Source organism: Balaenoptera physalus (genome assembly GCF_965194825.1).
Source record: "Balaenoptera physalus genome assembly, chromosome: 2".
NCBI classification, from domain to species: domain Eukaryota; kingdom Metazoa; phylum Chordata; class Mammalia; order Artiodactyla; family Balaenopteridae; genus Balaenoptera; species Balaenoptera physalus.
The window spans coordinates 14,723,316-14,744,481 of record NC_138883.1 but is presented as its reverse complement, the minus strand read 5'-3'; the positions used below and the strand labels follow the sequence as shown (position 1 = coordinate 14,744,481).

At 47.8% G+C, this 21,166-nt stretch overlaps 2 protein-coding genes across 12 annotated transcripts in view; one reads left to right on the top strand and one right to left on the bottom strand.

Annotated features, from left to right (window-relative positions):
• FOXN3 (forkhead box N3) overlaps positions 1 to 21,166 on the bottom strand; it is a 406,382-nt gene that overhangs the window by 228,126 nt on the left and 157,090 nt on the right. Inside the window, exons 1-2 of one of the 6 annotated variants that reach the window (XM_082451372.1) lie at positions 13,923 to 14,180; positions 9,649 to 10,205 (exon numbers count right to left, since the gene is read on the bottom strand). In XM_082451372.1, coding sequence (XP_082307498.1) covers positions 9,649 to 10,191 — 543 coding nt within the window. In that variant the 5' untranslated portion in view covers positions 10,192 to 10,205; positions 13,923 to 14,180. The other 5 variants (XM_082451368.1, XM_082451373.1, XM_082451371.1 and 2 more) reach the window with 5 other exon arrangements.
• The window catches only part of LOC309655769 (uncharacterized protein), a 39,554-nt gene continuing 32,762 nt past the window's right edge, over positions 14,375 to 21,166 (top strand). The window contains exons 1-3 of one of the 6 annotated variants that reach the window (XR_014260969.1): positions 14,375 to 15,220; positions 16,056 to 18,293; positions 19,481 to 19,527. Coding sequence is in view for 1 of the 6 variants with exons in the window: in XM_082451468.1 (XP_082307594.1) it covers positions 15,540 to 15,549; positions 16,056 to 16,197; positions 19,481 to 19,527 (199 nt within the window). In the remaining 5 variants the exon portion in view is untranslated. Of the gene's footprint in view, positions 18,294 to 19,480; positions 19,528 to 21,166 lie in introns of all 6 variants that reach the window. The other 5 variants (XR_014260970.1, XR_014260971.1, XR_014260972.1 and 2 more) reach the window with 5 other exon arrangements.

Below are 21,166 nucleotides of genomic sequence, written 5' to 3'. Positions count from 1 at the left end.
GCTGCATCCCTCTTGCCATTCAAGGCATGGCCCAGTCAGCCCCTCCAGGAAGCCTGCCTCTCTCCTCCCCACCCCTCCCTGGTACATTATCCCGTTTTACTGTCTTCACTGCGTGTATCATCGTCTGATACAGCACCTATGTGTCCATGTATGGATCTACTGTTTAACACGTGCCTCCCTGTCACCCTCCCTGCCCCCACCCCATGGATGGTCCAGGAGAAATGGGAGGGACCATCACAGGTCACCACTGTATCCCCAGCACCCAGAACAGTGCCTGGCCCTCCACAAACACATGTGGCACAGAAGAACCACTGCTGAAAATACTTCTACAATGAAGTAGAAGTACTTCTACTAAGAAGTAGAAGTACTTCTACAGTGAAGTAGAAGTACTTCTACTAAGAAGTAGAAGTACTTCTACTTGTTTTTGTAAGTGAGGCGTCTAATTTTTACTTTGCAAAGTAAGGCTTCCGTAGGGTCTCAGAACTGTGGTTGCGAATGCGGGTTCTCACTTTACATGGCTGCATCTAGGGAAGATTCTAGAAGGAACTCAGCATTCCGTGAAGTATTCTGGGAGTACTTAGCGTGACTCTGCACTCCAGCTCTGTGCCACACTGCCTGTCCTCTGGTGCCAGGAGACTGGATTTTTTTCTCCTTCCACGACAGCCATGATTGGAGTCTGTGCTCACATGACTTGGCCTTTTCTTCTAAAAACAAAGTACGTATGTACAAGTGTTCTGCTAGCTGACTGTTTTCTATCTAATGACATCAGTTAAATCATTTATGGGTCCTGTCCCTCAAGGATGACAGTCACCGCTTTCTATGAGGCCCTTCACAGAGCTCCAGTAAGTGGAAGGCAACACTGACCTTGACCCCAATGGGCCCAGAGGGACCCCCTACAAACCCTGTGGGGACAAAAGGAAGAGAAGGAAGGGTAATTGGAGACCCTGTTCCCCTGAGAGGCAGCACAGTTACTCTGCCAGTATTTACTGGTCTCCTGCTGAGTTCACAAGCCAAGGTACTCAAACAGCACGCGTGCACACACACACAGACACATACACACACACGTAAATCAAAGACTTCATTCTCTTCTTGGAACTGTCAGTAACCTCGCACAGCAAACCATCGAGTTATTATTAAAAGAACTACTTTACGTTCCTCCCTATCTTCAACCATATATTTCCCTTGCTTTTCTTCTTATCACACCTGCCACAGACCACATCTTCACCTCTATCAAGCTATTGCTTTTGAAGATATTAAATGCAATTTAACCAGAATATCTGGAAGCAAAATGCTGATTAACTGGAATATTTGAAAAACGGGTCATCATCTCTGCTTTAAGTTACAAGAGCAATTTAAATTTCCCCCTTTAGCATCCTAGCTCCCCACCAATTCTTCATACTCATTTACATAACCTCCCCGACCACCCATTTCTCTCTTTCCTTTTCTCTGATACTGTTCCAACACATCCCTTGGGTCCAGCAACATGCATCTCCTAGACCGCCTAGACCTCTGTGACAGAAAATCTCATGCTTGCTTAGTAAGAGAACCAGCACTTTATTTGGGACTGCAATGGGCTCAGCTAAAAGACTACACTCCCCAGCCTTCTTTGCTGCCAAGAGGGGTCATGTGGCCAGGTGCTAGCCAATAAGATGAAAGCAGAGTGGGGGGGGGGGGAGGAGGGGTGTTTCTGGAAAAGCTCCTTAAAATTGGTAACTCAATGGAACCCCCTTTTGTCCTTCCCTGCATACCCCTTTCTGCTTCCTAAAATGAGAACAAGGTAGCAGATGCCATCTTGGACCATAAGACGACTTTGAGAATGGAAACCAGCAGTGTACTAAGAACAGTAGAGCAGAAAGATAAACGGAATGTTGATCTCTGTCCAATTCCTCAAGACTTACTTTATGTGACAAAGCAATGCACTTCTAGCTTAATTCACTGTTATTTGGAGTTTCTATTTATAATAGAAACAGTCAAACCTCATCCTAACTACTCCATTCTCGGAGGTCTCATGTTCATTCATGCTTTGTTAACAATTTATTCAAGTGCCCTCCCGCCCCACCCCCCCTAAGGAATATTCAAAACTTGTCCATTACTGTCTTTTATCTCAGCTCCAAGTGCCCCTCGTTGGGGAGGGGAAGCCTCCTTGACTGACCTCAATGAAACCAATCACTTACTGATCTGGCACACTTCTCATACCTGTGACAGTTTACTCTTCTTTATTTATATTTTTATAGTGTCTCCTATTTCACTGGAATGTAAACTCCTAAAAGGCAAGAACCAAATCTCGTTTTTAATTTTAACCTTTGATATCACCAAATAAATTCTATTGAATAAAGTAACTAATAAGCAGAAGGTGTTCGAAGCCCCTGAAATCACAGGCAATAAGGTACTGATGTTCTACTAACAGGGAGGCATGCCACAGGAGCGGTGGGATGGAATTCCTACTGTCTGAAAACTTTAAGCCAGTGTTGAAGCAAATGCAGCCAAGACAAATTCTTACAGGGCTGGTTGGAGGTATTCATTGAGAGAAGCAGCAAAAAAGTTAAAAGCGACACAGGTGGAGAACGAGAATTAAACACTTTAAGGGGTCCACGAATCCCAAATCTGCAAACAAAAGACCAGCCTAATAAACACAGTATCATCGAAACGAACATTACGTTAGCTTTTAAATATGTCATCATCTATTTCAAGTGCAAAAATGTCCACTGGGAAGGAGACAGAATTTTCTAAAAAATCTACAATCTGCCATCATATTGCTAAAGCTTAAGAGCATTAAGATGGCCAAGGGCTCCATGAGAGGATACTGATTAATCCCAACAGCCCATCACTATTTGTGAAAGAACCGAAACACATGACTTTCACATAGGAGATCGGTGTGCCAACTTCCTATATTATTTAGCACAGAGAATTATCCTGCAGCTAAAGTGATTTCAAAGGGAAATCCTAGAGCCTCTTCAGCTCAACAGGGGACGTTCTGAGAATAATTTCTTGCTGGTTGCATATCCAGCCAGTACATCGATGAAGAAGCATCTCATAGACCTGCCTAGGGACTACCAAGCCCTATCTTGCAAAGTGATACTGGACAGATACATTAATGGGGCCCTGTGATCCCAAAGAACCAAGCTTTCCAGAACACGTGTATAGACCCTCATCAAGGTCAATAGCAGGGGAGTCACTGTGGGGACTAGAAAAGCAGGGTATCCCTGAAATGGAAGGGCCAGAAAAGCAATGATGTGAGAAACCAGAAACAGATAAGTAAAAGGGGGAGAGAGCGCTGAAAGAAGGGCTTCTGCTGGTGAATTCCGTTAGCTAGAAGGAATTTCTGCAGGTGGGGCTCACTGGACCACGAAGTCTTTCTAGGCCGTGGCCACATTCAATTCAATTCAATTGTAGGCCGTGGCCACATTCACATTCAATCTTGTACCCTTTTAGCACTTAGTATAGTGAAGTATAGTACGTACTGAGCACAACAGGTGCTTTAAAAAGTTTGTCGAATGAATGAATGAGCAATGAACAGCTGGCAAGAGCAAGACAACAGAAATGTCCCCCCAGCCAAAGCACCTATGCCTGGAAGAATCAAGAAAGAGCAGTGTCTGGAAGGAACAAATGGGCAAGGTCGGTGGGGCAGCGTGGCCGAAGGCAGTACATAGATTCTCTGGCCTCCCTGAGGATGCTGGTATGAAGTGCTTCCTATTCCAGGGCCTGTGACATGGGGGTATGTTTATTTCAGGGCCCCCAGAGACGGCCTGAAAGGTTGGTAAGGTCTCAACCTTCCAAGGTTACACAGCCTATAGCATAGACAATAGAAAGCAGCCTGCCAGGCAGTGGGCGCTGGTGAGAAAGAGGCTGTGTTCCTACTGCTGCCCAGGGCAGCGCCAGCTCAGGGACAAACAGGACCGTCACTTGCCCCAGAGGCCATGGAAGAATCTTATACACTTCATCTCATTTTTGCATGTCCTACCATCCCACGTTACCCTGATGTTTAGTAATTTACTCATCAGGACAGAACTGCACAGTTTTTCAAAGAGCATCATTTATCCCCATCCCCCCAAAATAATAACAGTAGTAGTTAAGGGCTTTCTTCTTCCTAAAGTGACCATCACAGGTATGGTGGCTATTACACGGGAAAGGGAAATGCTCTTGATTCTGTGGTTGCACCCCCAAGAGGAAGGAATGAGAGCAACTGTGGTATGGGGGTGTTGCCATATAAGAGGTGCTACATTTTCAAAACTGCCTTTGAAAAAGAATTTCATCCACCAGGATGGAAAAGCGAACATCAAGGGGGCTGCGAATTGGAGGGAGAACTTGTATAAACAGTGTCTATGCAGGGAGAAGGGGCTTTGAACTTGGGCCAGACCTCAGTGGAGGCGATCTGGGAGGCAGGGGGCCTGGGAAGAACCTGGAAACAGGGAGCTGGAGGGCCATGATAGGCTTCGTGCAAAGGCCGACACCCTTCCAGTTGCTTGACAAGGACAGAGCTTGGCCCCATCCTGACAGCACAAAAATATTCTCTATATTTACCTTTCTCTATCCTGTACCCGCAGAGTAAATTCTGAGTTTATCTGGGTTATTTTAATTCCCCTGTAACTCATGTTCATAGGCTACTTTGAGGAAGTACATAGAGATCATCTACAGCAGCGTCTACACTGAGAAAGTGTGCTCAGGCACCAGAGTTAATTTCAGCACATGCCCTTTAGATTTGCAGGGAATTCAGGTGAATTCCTATTGTGCTACTTACTAGCTGCGTGACCTCCAGCAAGTTGCTTAACCACTCTGAGCTTAACTCATCATCTATTTTAAGAATGAAACTAGGGCCTACCTCATAGGGTTGTAGTGAGAAAGAAATGATATATTGGGAAAGCACAAAGCAAGTGTTCCATATTAAGTCCACTATTGTTATTATAAAACACCAGTGGTTCTGCACCTTTCCAGGGTCAGAGGTCCCACTAAGAACCTAAAAACTGATCAAACAAAATCTTGAGATCCTCTAGGAAAATGCATAGTCACATGACATGTTATCAATAATTTCAGGCTGTTTGCAAAGCCTCTCACATTCATAGACCCCAAATTAAGAAGCTTCAAGTAACAATAAACTCTTGCTTCTATAGCCGAGAAAACTGAGGCCCAAGACAGCCATGTATCTCCAGCATCAAAACTAGAACCAGGTATCTTGGCCTCCAATCCAGGCCTCTTTCAACCAAGACAAGCTGCTTATATTTACAAGCTAAAACTGTACTTACAGCACTCAGCCCTGGATATAATAAACATATTTCTGCACACTGTTTCCTTTATAAACCCTGTTATGACAACAATGTGTTTTGTTAAAGTGTCAAGAGGGGAAGTAAAGAAAAAGCACAGAAATAGCAACACACACCCCTGAGCCATTATAATCCAGTTTATAAAACAATAAAAAGTACACTTTACTTCTCATCTACAAATACTCAGAGAGGTTGGTACATGCTAAGCTTATGGTTCCAACTGAGAACTGTATTTAGGAAATAACAAAACTTAATCCCAGACTTTGGACCGCAATCTTGATTGATGTGGGCAAAGGGCGTCCATAGATGAAACCGTGAGATGAAAGGCTGATGGGGACTTTGCAGAGGAGGGAGCAGCCGACTCTACATGAACCCCCAACACAAGCGCAGCATCCCCAGGAGTGGGTCAACCAGCCTTCCTGATGTGAGGAGGCACGAGACTCGTCTATAAAGTATTCCTGAGGGAAAACAAGCCGGAATGTGACCTAGCCTTTTAGCACTTACTTCCATTTCACAGAATATATGTACAAGGGGACAGAGGAACAAGTTTAACGAAACCCCAATGAAGCAGACATATTACGTGGAGGGGTCTATTTGACAAGGAAGGGGCAGGGGTCTGCCGTGGATGGAAACAGGCTGAAGAAACAAGGCCAAATGCAATGTGTAAGCAATGTTTGGATCCTTATTCAAACAAACATTTTGTAAACCATCCAGGATATCTGAACACAGATCTGGCTTTAGGTGAGGCCAAAGACCTGTTCACTTTATCAGAGGTAACACTGGCATTGTGGTTATGGAAACTGTTCTTACGCACACTAAAATATGTTGGGATAAAATGACATGAGGGCTAGGATTTTGCTTCAAAATACTTAAGCAACAGCAAAAAAAAAAAAAAAAAAAGAACGAAGTAAGAGAGGCAAGCCCTTGTTAACTACTAAATCTGGTGGTGTGGGCAGTGATGGTGGTTATACAGAGTCACTGTACTACTGTATGCAGTCACTACTGTACAGTGACTGATTCTCTCTACTGTATATGTTTGAAATTTTCCATGATTGGAAAAAACAAACAAACAAACAAAAAAACCTCTATCTTTCAAAGTCCTGTTAGAGATAAAACAGGAAGAAAAAAAAAAAAACAAACCTCTATTCTCACCTAACTTACCCATTCATGAGAATATGTCCTTGATGAAATCTCAGCACTGGAAAGAACCCAAAAGGGGATCTAGTTCAAGGATTCCCAAATCTGGCTGTAAATCAGCAATACCTACGAAGCTTATCAGAATTTCGGTTTTCCCCAGCCCACCTCAAACCCACTGAGTCAGCGTCTCCAGGAAGGGGCCGAGAAGTGGCGCTCGTGGAAGTGCCGCAGGTGATTCTGGGCCACCCAGGGTGCCCCCTTCTCCAGCACCCCAGCCAAGCAGCTGCGCGGCAGGGGACTGTCCCAAGCCCCCAGGGACAAGGATCACACCACATTCTGCATTCTCATGCTTATGCCAAGTTTAAAACCGTGTCCCACATATATACACTACCAAATGTAAAACAGATAGCTAGTGGGAAGCAGCCGCATAGCACAGGGAGATCAGCTCGGTGCTCTGTGACCACCTAGAGGGGTGGGATAGGGAGGGTGGGAGGGAGGGAGATGCAAGAGGGAGGGGATATGGGAACGTATGTATATGTATAACTGATTCACTTTGTTATACAGCAGAAGCTAACACACCATTGTAAAGCAATTATACTTCAATAAAGATGTTTAAAAAAAAAAAAAATGTGTCCCACACTTTTAAAAAGAAAACAAAAAGCGGAATGGCTAACTCTGGAAACACAGCTCGCAAGGCTTCCATCCTCCCCTTCCCCTGGCGTCTTTCTCACCAACATTCGGGCACATTTAGTCTCTGTGTTGCAGCAGAAACCTCAGCACGGGAGCTACAGCCAAGTAAAATCCTCTGGGAAAACATGAGCTTACCTGAGAGCCCGAGGAGCTTCCCCTGGGCAGAGTGTGAGGGAAATGCCTTTCCCTTACTCAGCCGGCCACCGGAGAAAACCACAAATGAATGGGTCGAGACCAGTGCCTGAGGGTACCCGGGAGTCGGCCCCTCTCAGGGCAGCCAGCAGCTGGCCCCAGGGTTATCCGAGGAAAGAGGAGTAAAGTGGGGAGTTCACACACCTTGCTTTGTTCTCACAGAATCACAAACCTCGGGAACAAACTCCCAGCCGCAAAAGTGACTGGCATCTGATCTGAAGCATGTTAATACAGGTCGGTGCGCCCAGGAAGCCAGAGCTCAACATTTCACAAGATGAACAAACTCAAGCCCTTAAAACCATTCCCTTTTTACAGGCGCTATCTGCGGAATGACAACCATCGCCCCAGGAAAACACGACTCCCAGAGAGGGGCAGGGGGGTGCAAGGGGGAGATGGCGCTCCTGCCGGGGTGCCATCCAACGCCCGCTTGTCACTCCCCAGGCTGATGAATAATACTCCCGGGTCTCTCTGCATACTTTGCAGCTGGTCTTGTTTAACATTTCAGAGTGTGCATTTGCTAAATTACTATTATGTGCCCCGGCGTGATGACAAACACGCTGACCCAGGCATGTGGTAACTTGCAGAATCATTTCACACCAACTTAAAGCCCTGATCATTGCTTCATCAGGGATGTGCTGCTCTGGCGGACCCGAGAGCCCTTTCTTCTCTACCTTCTAACCCTGGAATTGCTTCCCAAGATTTTCCCTTTCTTAAGGACCCACCTATATGGAAGTTTTTAAGACCACAGACTTGGTTCTTTACAGGGGAGCGGCGAATTTTCTCTAAGTTCAAGGAATGATCTTAAAACACTCAGCAGAGCCAAGTCCGGAGGTCAGTCTTCGGATGCCCATTCTGGGATGCAGAGGGGAGGAGGGCAAGTGATGGACACCTGGGGACAACAGCAGTGCCCCCCGATTGTTACAGTTACATAAAAATAAGTACGTAACTGGGAAGGCAGGGCCCAGAGCACTCAGGAGTGTTCACACTTGCACGCTGGATCCAGGCGCCACCTGCACCCACGATCAGCGGCAAAGCTCCTCAGTCTCCACATCTTTCCTCTTCCTGGGCAACACCCTCCTGAAACCCTGCACGCCCACGCTCCATCTTAACATAAACTCGGGGTGAACAGCATCTGCAGACAAACGTGCCCAGCGGCAGCAAGGAAAAATAGGGCTTCACCACTGCCACAGTCGTAGTCTTCCAGGCCAAGGACAAGTAGAATCTTCTCAGGCTCAAGATTCAACTGGAAGCACATACCTGTTCCTGGAGAGAAAGAAATGAAAGGCCCCGACCCTGCACAGCTGCTGAGCCCACTCCAGAGTGGTCCTGAGCCCGAACCTGAACTTTAAAAAGGATGGAAAGCAGACCGCCAGCTCCACACCACAGCACCACTAACACGGAAACCAAAACCGTGAGAATAGGGCAACACGAAAACTTTGTGGAGAGTACGTTTTCTGGCAAGTTATTTTAACTGTGGCTACATTACTTTTCAGAACCCCAAGCTAGGTCACAATTTTGATGTCCAGCTCTAACAGTCAATCCTATTTCTACCGTACCTATTGTGTTCCTTACAAGAAAAATAAAGCAAATTATTAAAACTGTCTTCCTTTAGCGAACCACGAAGCTCGAGCTTTAAAGGCTTTAAAGTCAAAATTCCACCTTCTGGAAGTCAGTCTTGAATGGGAACCTTACCCTCAGCCCACCTTCCATAATCAGAAGGAGTTTCAAAGTTGCCAGACACTTTGTAGACACCCGATTTCAAGAGAGTCACCTGGGCAATTCGTGTCTTTGGTCTTGGAGTATATAAGGATGCTCAAGTCGCCCCCTGCAATGTCCACCACTGTCCATTTATTCCAGAATCCTGGACCAGCTGCCTTTCTCCAAGTTAATATTCAGAACGAAAACAGATGCCATTTTTTTCTAGCCCTCGGTGGCAACTTTCCTCAAATATACACACAACACACAGACACACACACACACACATATATATATATATATATGTATGTATACACACACACCTCATGGTTCATGGCTGCCCTCAGAATACAGACCTTTGTTTGGTCTCCAAAGCCAAAGGGGGACCCACCCACCGACTCTGAAGGACGATGATACTCAGAAACAATCAAGTCTGTAAACCACTGCTTTGTAACCACGTTCCCCAGTGGGAAACCCTCAATCTGGCTTTAGAAACACCAAACACAGGAAAAGGAAGTTCTTGACAATTATCTAAATGAATGAAATGACATAGAATTACCCGTTTTATAACTGCTACTTCCGTGTGGTGAATTTACATTCCTGAACATTTTTTATTAATGGAGAAACATGTTTAATTTCAAAAAGAAAAACTTGAGTTCCAGACCCAGAGGCTTACCTGACTCCTCTCTTTGTCCACTTTCTTAAAACACTTATTCAAGGACAAATTATGTCTCACTGAGTTTTTCCACCCAGTAGGTGCGTTTGCAAAATACGGAAAATGTTCCAAGATCCAGTTGTAGATATCCTTTACCGGCAGGCGCTTGGTTGGCGAGTCCTCGATGGCCATAAATATGAGGCAGCTGAAGGAGTAGGGGGGCTTGCAGTTGGGGTTCTGCCTGGCATCGTAGGGCATGTCGGAGTGGGCAGGGGATGGGGGCGTGTCATCGTCCAGGTCCTGGACGGGGCTGACGCTCCGCAGGACCGAGTCCCCGAAGCTCTTCAGCAGGTTCTTGCTCTCGTGCAGCCAGTTCAGGTTGGTCAGCTCTTCATCTTCCATGGCCCCCTCTTCTAATCGGATGTCAGGCAGAGAAAAGTCGAGGTCATCGTCTTCCTGAAGGGCCTTGGAGAAACCGCTGCCCCGGTAACACTGACTCAGCCCACTGGAGACACTAATTCCTGAGCTTTCTGGCTTCTTACTGGGAGGCATGACTGGACCCATTTACGTGAAGGCTCCTGGGAAACACATGACAGAGAGAAGACGAGGCGGTGAAACCCAAAACAGAGAGGCAGCCATACCCTCCCTAGTGATTATGCCCCCCTCCCACCCCTGCCACCTCTGTGGACCCCCTACCACTTACGAACATCCCCTCACGGCTCCCACACTGAGCGATGTTAACCCACATTCCACCACACAGAGATGCCCGATTAACAGCAGTAAATTCGGTCTACCACGCACATAGCGCAATGACCTGTTACCCCTTAAGTACAAGCCAGGAAATGTTCACAGCACCTTTAATGTGCACATGCCAAGAAAAGAACGGGAGGGGGAGGGGTGGATTGGGAGTTTGGGATTAGCAGATGCAAACTATGATATATAGAATGGATAAGCCTACTGTATAGCACAGGGAACTGTATTCAATATCTTATGATAAACCGCAATGGAAAAGAATATATATACGTATAAAATCACTTTGCTGTACACCAGAAACTAACACAACATTGTAAATCAACTATACTTCAATCAAAAAAAAAAAAGAATGGGAAACCCCACAATGCCTTCTTCCTGATCTATGAAGACTCCCACTGTGACCCTGGAAAAATCAGTTATTTCCTGCTGCCTCAGTTTACCTATTATACATGAATATGTACAAAATTCTTTCGAGCCGCACAATAAACACCACAAAATAAGTGCAACCACAGCCCATGTCACTTTGGGTGACAGGTCTCACTGTTTATCTTTCTCAAAAAAAAAGGACATAGCTATAAGTTTAAGGCCAGTTGGTTCAGATTAAGTTCAGCTCTTTCCATACAAAGACCGCTGCAACTGACTAGGAATCAGAACTATGGCTATGATGGGCATCAATTTGGTAGTGTTTTATTTGATTTTTTTTTTCTTTCTTTCACCGCAAGTCATGACCTAAAACTGCAACTTTAACAACACTTGGCAAGTCTAAAGAGTGATGCCAAGGAATTCTGTGGATTCAAACTGGAGGAGGAAGTACATTTAATCTCTTTGGGACACTACAATCTGAACAAAAAAGTGAGTAACGTCAGACACCACACAAATACATGGGAATGTGAAGATAAGCCATTAACTGAAGTTAAAATCGGTGAAAAAAGTCAGGAGAGCAACCAAGAGCTTCAAGACAGGAAGGCAAATCCAACAAAAACTGCTACAGAATTCTACTCTACCCCTCCCCCATTGTTATCAATGACCTAGAACAGGGAGTAAAATATCTGATGAGGAAAGACAATGGGGGAGGTGACAAGTCCACAAACAGAATGACCCCGACAGATACAAGGCACAGTCAACCCTTGAGCACTCAATGTGAGATGGAAAGAACAGTCAGATAATGAAAGAGGTCTCCCACTCTCCGTCTACAGTGCTCAGACAATGCGCTTGGGGTCTGTTTTATCCTCCACCCCACCCCTGAGTAAGAAGATCAAGCAGTCTATCTAGAAAAAAGAATGAACACATCAAGAGCAAAGACATGATCATTCTAAGGCTCGAAATGCCCACTGATAACATGCCTAAAATAACTGCCACTTCAGCTAGGGAAGCTCTAGAATAAGATTCTAGAAAGCATAATGTGGGGCACTAAACAGCTAGTCAAAGGTGCCTGAGAATGGTAGCAGACCCCCTCCCCAAAAGTGGACAAACAGAACCTACAGACCAAAGGCCTGAGGCGGGGGGAGCTCTCTGGAGCTGCTGGTAGATGTCCAACGCTAAGGAGAGAAAACATCCACAGAGACCAAAGTCCCATGGAAGCAGGGCAGTTCAGATACCTACCTCGGGTTCATCCACAGGGAATATTTTTTCATCAAAAAAGGAGGCTAACCTGAGTAGTACAGGACACATTTTAAAGAATAATCTAGTATCTTAAATTTGGGGGTAAGACAGAGACCAGCCTGATTCTCCTTTTACCTTCTTTACAAACAAATCAAAATTAGGCTTGTCTCTCTCAAAGTTTCCATGTACCCCCATCAAAAAACCTAATTTTCTGATTACCAGGAATATCCACATGGTCGAGTACAAAAGAGAACAACGACCCAGCCACTGAAGTCAACTTCAGCTCCAGAGGAAAGTTTTATGTCTCCTGAGCTTCCAAACAGGAAAATTATATCATGGCTGACAGTAAAGTAATTTAATTGCACTGTTGCTATGACAACATGCTGCTCTCTTTCTTTTTAATTTGCTTATTTGTCAGTAGCTTCCCAAAGGAACCAACACGCTATTCTCCACGTTTTCTTTTGTTTTAAACAAACATTGCCAGCAATATGGTTTTATTAGAAAAACAGCACTGTCAAGAAAAGAGGGTTACCGGGGCCCAGCACCCTTGGATCATTTGTCTGCTTTGTGTTTCTGTGCCCCCCATGTTCTCCAACTGTTAACTGCATCCCTATAAATCCCGCATTTTATAGCAACGGTATCAAGAGCTGCTGATCACTACAGTTCCATTTTAAAAAACAGTTCCCAGAAACCACAGCTGAGGAGTTTTCCTTATTGTACTCTAACTACATAATTCACCAAATCTTTTTTTCCTCCTATTTTAGAGGGGGGAAAAAAAAAGAATCCGGATCATGTGAGTCTGCAGTTAAGCAAACATTTTTAATCTGCTGCCAATAAGGTTGCTCCACCGGATCCGCAAATAGTTATTCACTAGTGACCTCCTTAACAATTTTTCGGTTTGCTATTGGTTACGTTCCCCACACGCACACCCTCTTCTTGTTTTTTTATGACTTGCTGTGTTTTCTTATCTTTTTTTCTTTTTTAACGGAGAAAATGCAGCAGGAAAGCTAGTTTCTTGCCCACTACCAGAGGGCTCCAAATAACTGACAAAGACATTACTGGCCCAGCTCTGAACAGATGTTCAATGTGAACTTTAAAAAGTTGAGAACTCCTCTCCAAGCCGAGCAGGGCAGTTGCGAGTTTGGGGTGGGGGGGCAACCCCCCCTCTGCGCGCGCGCACGCACGCACGCGCTCCACTCCCGTCTACTGTACTTGTCAAAAACATTTCAAGGGGACCTGCGGGAGCGGCGATTGGCTGCGTCCCGCGTCAATCAGCGGCGTTGCCAGGCAACGGGGAAACTGCTCTTCTCCCCGTATACAGGGCAATTGGGAGCTCGCATACCTTCACTGCCGGTCAGATGTCATAAACCTTTTATTGGCCGCACCGCGGCGAGCCTTAAAAACACATCAATAAAAGCCCGCCGTCCCCCAACTTCTCCAGGACCCAAGGAGGGTTTCAAAGAGGGCCGGGGTGAGGAGGAGTCAAGCCTCTAGAGTCTCCGGAGACTCTCTCTGCCGGTGCCAAGCCTGCACAGTTTGGGGGCGGGGGGGGGAAATCTTTGTTAGGAGGCTGTCTGTCGTCTTGGGGTCTCCCCTTGATCGGCACCCCCTGCCCCGGCCCGGAACGGCGGGGATCCAGTCCTTCGCGGACAATACTAACTCTGTTCCTTTAGGGCGGCTTTTCGGAAATCGAGGCACCGGGAAACAGCCCGCACGTCGGGGCAGGAAACTCTTCGGACTGGGCAACTTCCCCGCTCGGGGGCTCCCGTCTCCCCGCCCGGCCAGGCCCCCCAATCCCGGGCCCGCTCACCCAGGAACTGCGGACTCCCCGGTCTGTCGAGAGCGGCGAGGTCGCCTCCTGGACAGCCTCGAACGACTGCCCCCGCCCCGAGTCACCCCAATCCCATTCGGGCGCGGGCGGGAGCGGGGAGCAAACTCACCTGGCCGGAGCGGGGCGCGGGGACGCGGGGGCGCCGCTGCCCTTCAGCGGGAGCCGACAAACTTTCGCAGGCGCCCAGCGGGCATCGCTTGGTGGCCCGGCTAAGGACGCGCGGACGCGGCGCGGCGAGCCCGGGGCGGCGGGCGGCAGGGGCGCGGGGGTCGCGGCGCGGCATGGGACCTGCGGCGTCCGCCGGGCGCGCCGCGCGTCCTCCCGCCGGCCCCGCCGCTCTCCCCGCCCCGTCCCGCCTCCCGCTCGCCTCCGCCGCGGCGCGTCGGGCCGGGGCGCGCCGAGCGGCGAGAAATTGTTTCCACTGCAAACAAAAAAAGGCAACACATGACCAGGCAGGAGGAGGGGAAGCGCGGGGAGGGAGGGGAGCGGAGGGGAGGGACGGAGCGGAGGGGGCGGAGGGAGAGGGAGAGAGGGAAAACGTGGGCCGGGCCGCCAGCGGCCTGGGGCGCGGGGCGCGGACCCGCCGGGGCGGCCCTTGCCGGAGCTCCCCGCGCCACGATCGGCCCTGCTACCCGCGCCCGGGCGCTCCCGAGGCGCAGCCGGAGGCGAGACCCGGCTGGGCCGCGCGGACTCGCTTCCCGCGGCCTCGCGGAGCGGGGGTGGCCGGCGCGGGCTCTGCGACCCCGGGCAGCCGCGACCGTGATCGGCGGGTCTGGTGGGGCGGGCGGCGCGCGGCCTGTCCCTTCCCCGGGCTCTGGCCACGCGGGCCGGCGGGCGCTGCGCCTCTGGCAACGTGTCGCCGGAACGCTCCTACCCATCCGCATGCCTTACATGGCTCGAAAGTAAAAATAAAAAGAATTACGATGCAGGCGAGGCTTGCGAGGGGGAGAAGAGATTCCACTTCTCCCCAACTACGGCGTCCTGGCGGGACTCCCGGGGCCATCCCCAGCCCTCCTCCAGCTGCCACCTCGTGCCCCGGGAGGAAAGGCACAAAGGCACCGCAGCCTCCCGCCCAGGTGGCTGCGCCTCTCGTCTGTCCGCCGGCGCGTGTCTGCCGGGGAGGGAGGGTGGCCATTACAGATTACAGAGCAAGAGGCCCGTCCTGAAGGCCAAACCGTGGGGCCTCCAGTGGGTTGTGCTCAACGCCCCAGCCGACCTCTAAGCCTCCAGCGAAAACAAGCCTCGTGTCTTTCATATTTAGAGCTTTCAAGAACCCCACTGACAACTCGCAGGGCCACCACTCCAAGTCTTTAGGCGCCTCCAAAGATGGGCCACCCGCTGCTGAAGCCACACCAAGCAGCAGCCTTTGGAGAGGATGAAAGGAGAGTCCAACAGGACACCCTGGTGGTGACATAAATAAAAATATGATTGCACACCACGCCCAGATAACCAAATCAGTGGGTTCCTGCACAGAAGAGAATCCCAGGTCATTCTGCCGGCCACCACCTGAGCCAGAGGACCGGCCCTTTTGAGCTCTCTGAAAACCGCAGGGAAACCAGTGAGAAGGCCCGGAGTGATCTCCCTCAGAAACCGCTCCAGGTTGCAGTACCTTGTAACCTAGCCAAAGGGGGAAAAAAATCCCACCGGGTTTCTGAGTTTTTTTAATTTCCAAAAATAAGGAAACCCCAATCAATCTGAGAGTCGTTCCAGTTCACAAAGCTCCAAGATGGTGGGTGGTAAGTTTTCAGCAGGGCACTCACCACAGGCCTTATTACTTACCAGTGCCAAGGCAAATCCCACCCACCTGGGAGATGATTCAGAGGTGAAGGCCCAGGGGCAGCCTGAGGTCATCCAGCCCCACCCCTTTAATTACTGAACACTTGACCTACCCCAAGTCGCTAAGCAAAAAGCGTGAAGCAAGAGGGACAAACGAGATATATCTGAAGTCCTGAGTTGGAGTTTCTAAAGGTCAGAGGTGGTAACAAAGCCAGGACAGGAGCTCAGCCTAATGCAGATACCTCCATCTGCCTATCAGATGAGGCTGGTGAATCTCTCATCAAAGGAACCAAGGCCAGAGACCTTTGCTGGCTTGGGGAGGAAGAAATAGTCCTCTTCTGTCCTCCCCTTCAACTGCCAGGTCCCAAGCCTCCCCACCCGACCACACTCACACCGTAGGTGGAAATCTCTATGTTAAGTAGAGGTGGCAGGTATGTTGACCCCTTGTCCTTTCCTTCTTCCTCAGAGCTCAAAAGGACGGGATGTAAGCACGTGATTACTGTACAAGGACTGTGTCTAAAGCAGCCATCCTATGTGAACAGAAACTTAAAGACGCAGCAAGCTTTGGGCCGGAAGCAGCCCCTAAGCAGAGGGTGGAGTAAGGTGAGGTAAGCTGCCTTTCATGAGCTCACCTCTCTTTCCCTCTGCGGCTTTTGGTTTCTTCCATTCTCATACATATTTCTTAATTTCTCTCTCCCGTTACCAATGCAGCAAGAGTTGTGAGAAAGTATCATCAGCCTGAAGAGGAAGTGGTGGACCAGCCCTGCCTGATGTGGAGAGCAGGGTACACGTGGTTGCCTGTCTGTCTGAAATGGGGAATCCAGACCTTTGCTAAAAGCCAAAAGAAGGCTTAGAGTGGCCTTTCCACCTCATAAGTCCATAGACTTCTGTCTCTCGGACCTGCTCCCTGACAAAGGGGGGCAGGAGCCAAAGTCGCTTAGCCACAGACTCATTCTCAATTCCCCTCTTGAACTTTCAGGAAGTACCCTTCCTTGTGCCTTAGAGCCGGAGAAGCCTCAAAGAAACAAGTGGAACTGTTTAAATCATCGTTTTACAGACACGTTTGACAGCAGAATCCTAGGTGTGCTCTAGAATTCACTTTGGGCAACACCTATTTCCTGACTGGGGACTTGATGGGACCTTTCCGCAGCCCCGTCTGGGCCTGGGCTGAGAGTACTTGTATCTGGGAGCGGGAGGACCCAGATTCTAGCCCAGTCAGTCTGCAGTCAGCATGGGACCCCAAGTTCCTCCTCTGTGGAGAGGACTGGCCCTCGCCATGGTGTTTTGTGCTTTCTTCTCCAACATGCTTCTCTGCCCTGGAACATTAAAGCCCCTCCCCCATCACTGGTTATTTAGCCAACATGATTATTTATGAACAGTTCAGTGTAAAGCCCCGCGATCCCTCTCGAGGCCAGTGATGGCAGTGAGAGAGGGCTGCAGGTGAGAAGACCTGAGGGACTTTCAAATACGAGGAGGAATCTGAGGCAGGCCTGGAAAGACGGGCTTCTGAACAGGATCCTTCACATTGACTCCAGGGAAAAGGACACCCAAGTGGGAACTTGGGTCAAGCCTGGGACACGAAGCACAGCTGGACTGCGTGGAACTGGGGCGTCATGAGGCGGTTTTCCTCTCCATCCATCTCTTTCCCTCTGACACCAAGTTGTCTTTCCTACCTCCCTCTATATGTCTGTCCTCTCTCCTGCCTGAAGGCTGGCTTCCTCTACTCATATATCACAACACATGGCTGCCAGCAGCAAAGGACCTTCTGATTGCCAGCACCCACCACCTTCAGACTGCCTCAGCCTTCCGCTACACAGTTCAGATTCCCAGGGAAATAATCTGATTGGCTTGGCCTAATTCAGATAACTCTTCCCTTCTCCCCTCCTAACAGCAGGAGGCATAGTAGAACCATCTGGTACAACAGGACTGGGGAGGGGAAGGGAGGTGACTTTGGAAGGAGAATAATAAACATAGGTCCATAGAAACGGGGAAGGGACATTCTAGACCTGAGCTTCTCAAATGGGGATACCTGGGAAGCCACACCTAATAGATCAGAATCTCCTAGGACAGGTCCCAGGCATATGCACTTTGAGAAAGCACCACAGCACAAACTGCTTTTCCAGGCAGGACACATGAATGGCGCATACAGATTTATCAACTATGACTTGACTGTATTAGAAGATGCATTCAGGACTTCCCTGGTGGCGCAGTGGTTAAGAATCTGCCTGCCAATGCGGGGGACACGGGTTCGAGCCCTGGTCCGGGAGGATCCCACATGCCGCGGAGCAACGAAGCCCGTGCGCCGCAACTACTGAGCCTGCGCTCTAGAGCCCACGAGCCACAACTGTTGAGCCCGTGCACCACAACTACTGAAGCCCGTGCGCCTAGAGCACATGCTCCGCAGAGAGAAGCCACCACAATGAGAAGCCCACGCACCGCAACGAAGAGTAGTAGCCTCCGCTCGCTGCAACTAGAGAAAGCCCGCGCACGCAGCAACGAAGACCCAAGGCAGCCAAAAATTAATTAATTAATTAATTAATTTTAAAAAAGAAGATGCATTCATTCCTTGAACAAATATACTGAGGCCCACCAAGTACATGACGTTATTAGGTTCCAGGGATGCCAAGTTTCTGTTCCTTATGGAGCATGCATATTAGTGGATAAGCGAGGAAACATCCTATCACAAAACTTCCTAAATGCTAAGGTAAGCAGTTTATGTACAGTAATCAGAGGGGAAGAGGAACTCATTGAGTATTTTTGGATCCAGAAGTTGTTCTATCAGAAATATGCTTTAAAAAAAAGAATAGCTTGCCTCTAGTAGATAAGTCCTAGAGCCCTAATACACAGTACAGTGATTATAGACAACAAAACTGTATTATAAGCATTAAACTTGCTAAGTGACTAGATCTTGATTATTCCCAATACTAGAAGAAATGATAATTATGTGACACAATAGAGGTATTAGCTAATGCTATAGTGGCGATAATATTTCAGTATCAATGTATCAAATCAGTATGCTGTACACCTTAAACTCACACAGTGTTATATGTCAAATATATCTCAATTTTAAAAAAGAAGAAGAATGGGATCATGGATCCAAGATGAGTTTTAGGAGCGGAAAGAAGGAAATGGAAGACCACAAGTAGAGAGAACCAATCAGAAAACACTGCAGTACATACAAAAAGAAACAAAGATTATCATATTTATCAGATTTATATTTATCATATTTATCATATATGATAATCATGATATATTTTATCATATCATATATGATAAAATCATATTTATCATAGTATCATATTTTTAACATTTTTTAATAAGAAAAAAATGTTAAAATAGTAAAATAGTGTTTCCCTCTGCGGGGTAGAGTTACGGGGTAATTTTTTTGCCTGCTTCTCTCATACTTGTCTATATTTTCCAAATTTTCTACAATGAGCACCCAACACATTTATAACGTTTGAGTAATAAAAGGGGGGTTCCACTAGAGCAGCGGTTCTCAAACCCGAATGTGCATCAGAATCACCTGTAGGGCTTATGCAACCTCAGCTTGCTGGCCGCCACCCCCAGAGTGTCTGATTCCGTAGGTCTGAGCTGGGGCCTGAGAGTTTGCGTCTCTAAGAAGCTCCTAGGTGATGCTGCTGCTGGTCCAGGGACCACATTTTGGGACCCACTGAATTAGAAAGTAGTCAGTGAGACTGGAAAAAATGAATGCGTGAGAGGCTGCAAAGGAAGAACCAAGAGAATCTATGCAATGACTGAATATGAGAAGACAAGAGATTATGTTCAAAGATAACTCCTTAATTGTTGGTTGACTAAGTCTCTCTGAGATAACATGTGAGAATGCTGTTCATAGTAGCCAAATAATTCCTCACTTCCTTCCCTCCTTTGCAGAAGGAAGAGACACCCAGGACCACAGCTGGAAGACCCTCCATCTCTTGGTGAGTTTCAAAGGCTCGTTCAAGCATCCTTTGGGCTTTCCAGTCATGCCCTCTTGGGGTTTTCCTCTTGTGCGTCCTTGGTGTTTACCTGACAGGTTCTGAAGGGTGGTGCCTGGGAAAAGGCTTATTAGAATTTCTCCAGCAGGGATTAGAGCCAGGAGGCTTATATGAAGAGGGAAGGAGGGCTATGGAGTAAGGGAAAGTACAGCTGAACCCGTGGAGGGACATTCATTAGCTCAGGTGCCCTAGCCAAAGCCGAGCCTATCAAGTCACCTGCTGGAAGCAAAATGGAAAATATAGAACCTGTCAACTCCTCTTTGAGCATATACAAAAGTGTGAGCTGATGATCCAGAATCCAGATTTAGTCAATTCATTCAGTCAAAAAGTACTTATTAAGCATCTAGCTATACCATGCCCAGTACTGTGTGGAGGGCACTGGGAAGTAACTGGGAGAAATAAAAGATGTGGCACTTGCCCTCAAGGATGTGGAAGATTCAGTGAGCATTTATGAAGCAACCACAAATAAACACACACAGAGAGCCTAATACGAAGACCAGAGCTGATATAGCTTAGTGGCCTGGGACTACGTTCGTATTCTCACTTCACCACATACTAACTGGGTAACCTTAATCAAGGTACTTAGCGTCTTTCTCTCTACCTAGTTTCCTCATCTTTATTTATTTTTTATTTTTTTATTTTTTTAAACATTTTTTTATTTTTTTAAATTTTTTTAAATTTATTTATTTATGGCTGTGTTGGGTCTTCGCTTCTGTGCGAGGGCTTTCTCTAGTTGTGGCAAGCGGGGGCCATTCTTCATCATGGTGCGCGGACCTCTCACTATCGCGGCCTCTCTTGTTGCGGAGCACAGGCTCCAGACACGCAGGCTCAGTAATTGTGGCTCATGGGCCCAGTTGCTCCGCGGCATGCAGGATCTTCCCAGACCAGGGCTCGAACCCGTGTCCCCTGCATTGGCAGGCAGATTCTCAACCACTGCGCCACCAGGGAAGCCCCTTTTTTTTAAATAAATTTATTTATTTATTTGTTTGTTTGTTTGTTTGTTTTTTGGCTGCGTTGGGTCATGGGCTTTCTCTAGTTGCTGCCAGAGGGGGCTACTCTTTGTTGTGGTGCGCGGGCTTCTCATTGCGGTGGCTTTTCTTGTTGCTGTGCATGGGCTCTAGGTGCACGGGCTTCAGTACTTGTGGCTCGCGGGCTCTAGAGCACAGGCTCAGTAGCAGTGGCGCACGGGCTTAGTTGCTCCACGGCATGTAGTATCTCCCCGGACCAGGGCTCGAACCCGCGTCCCCTGCATTGGCAGGCAGATTCTCAGCCACTGCGCCACCAGGGAAACCCCTAGTTTCCTCATCTTAAAAAAAAAGGGGGAAAGATGGAGGATACAGCAAGACCCACTTCGTAGGGTTGTGATAAAGATTAAATGAATGAATATCCGTAAAACACATGTAACAGTGCCCTGACACTTAGAGCTATTTTTGTTAAGTAAATAAATCATAAGGAAAATAATGACATATTTGACTACAAAACAATTTAAACTTTGTGTGTAAGACCAGAGGTCATAAATCAAGTTCAAAGACAAAAAAAAAACAAGGAAGTATTTGTCATACATACGAAAAAGGGTTAATAT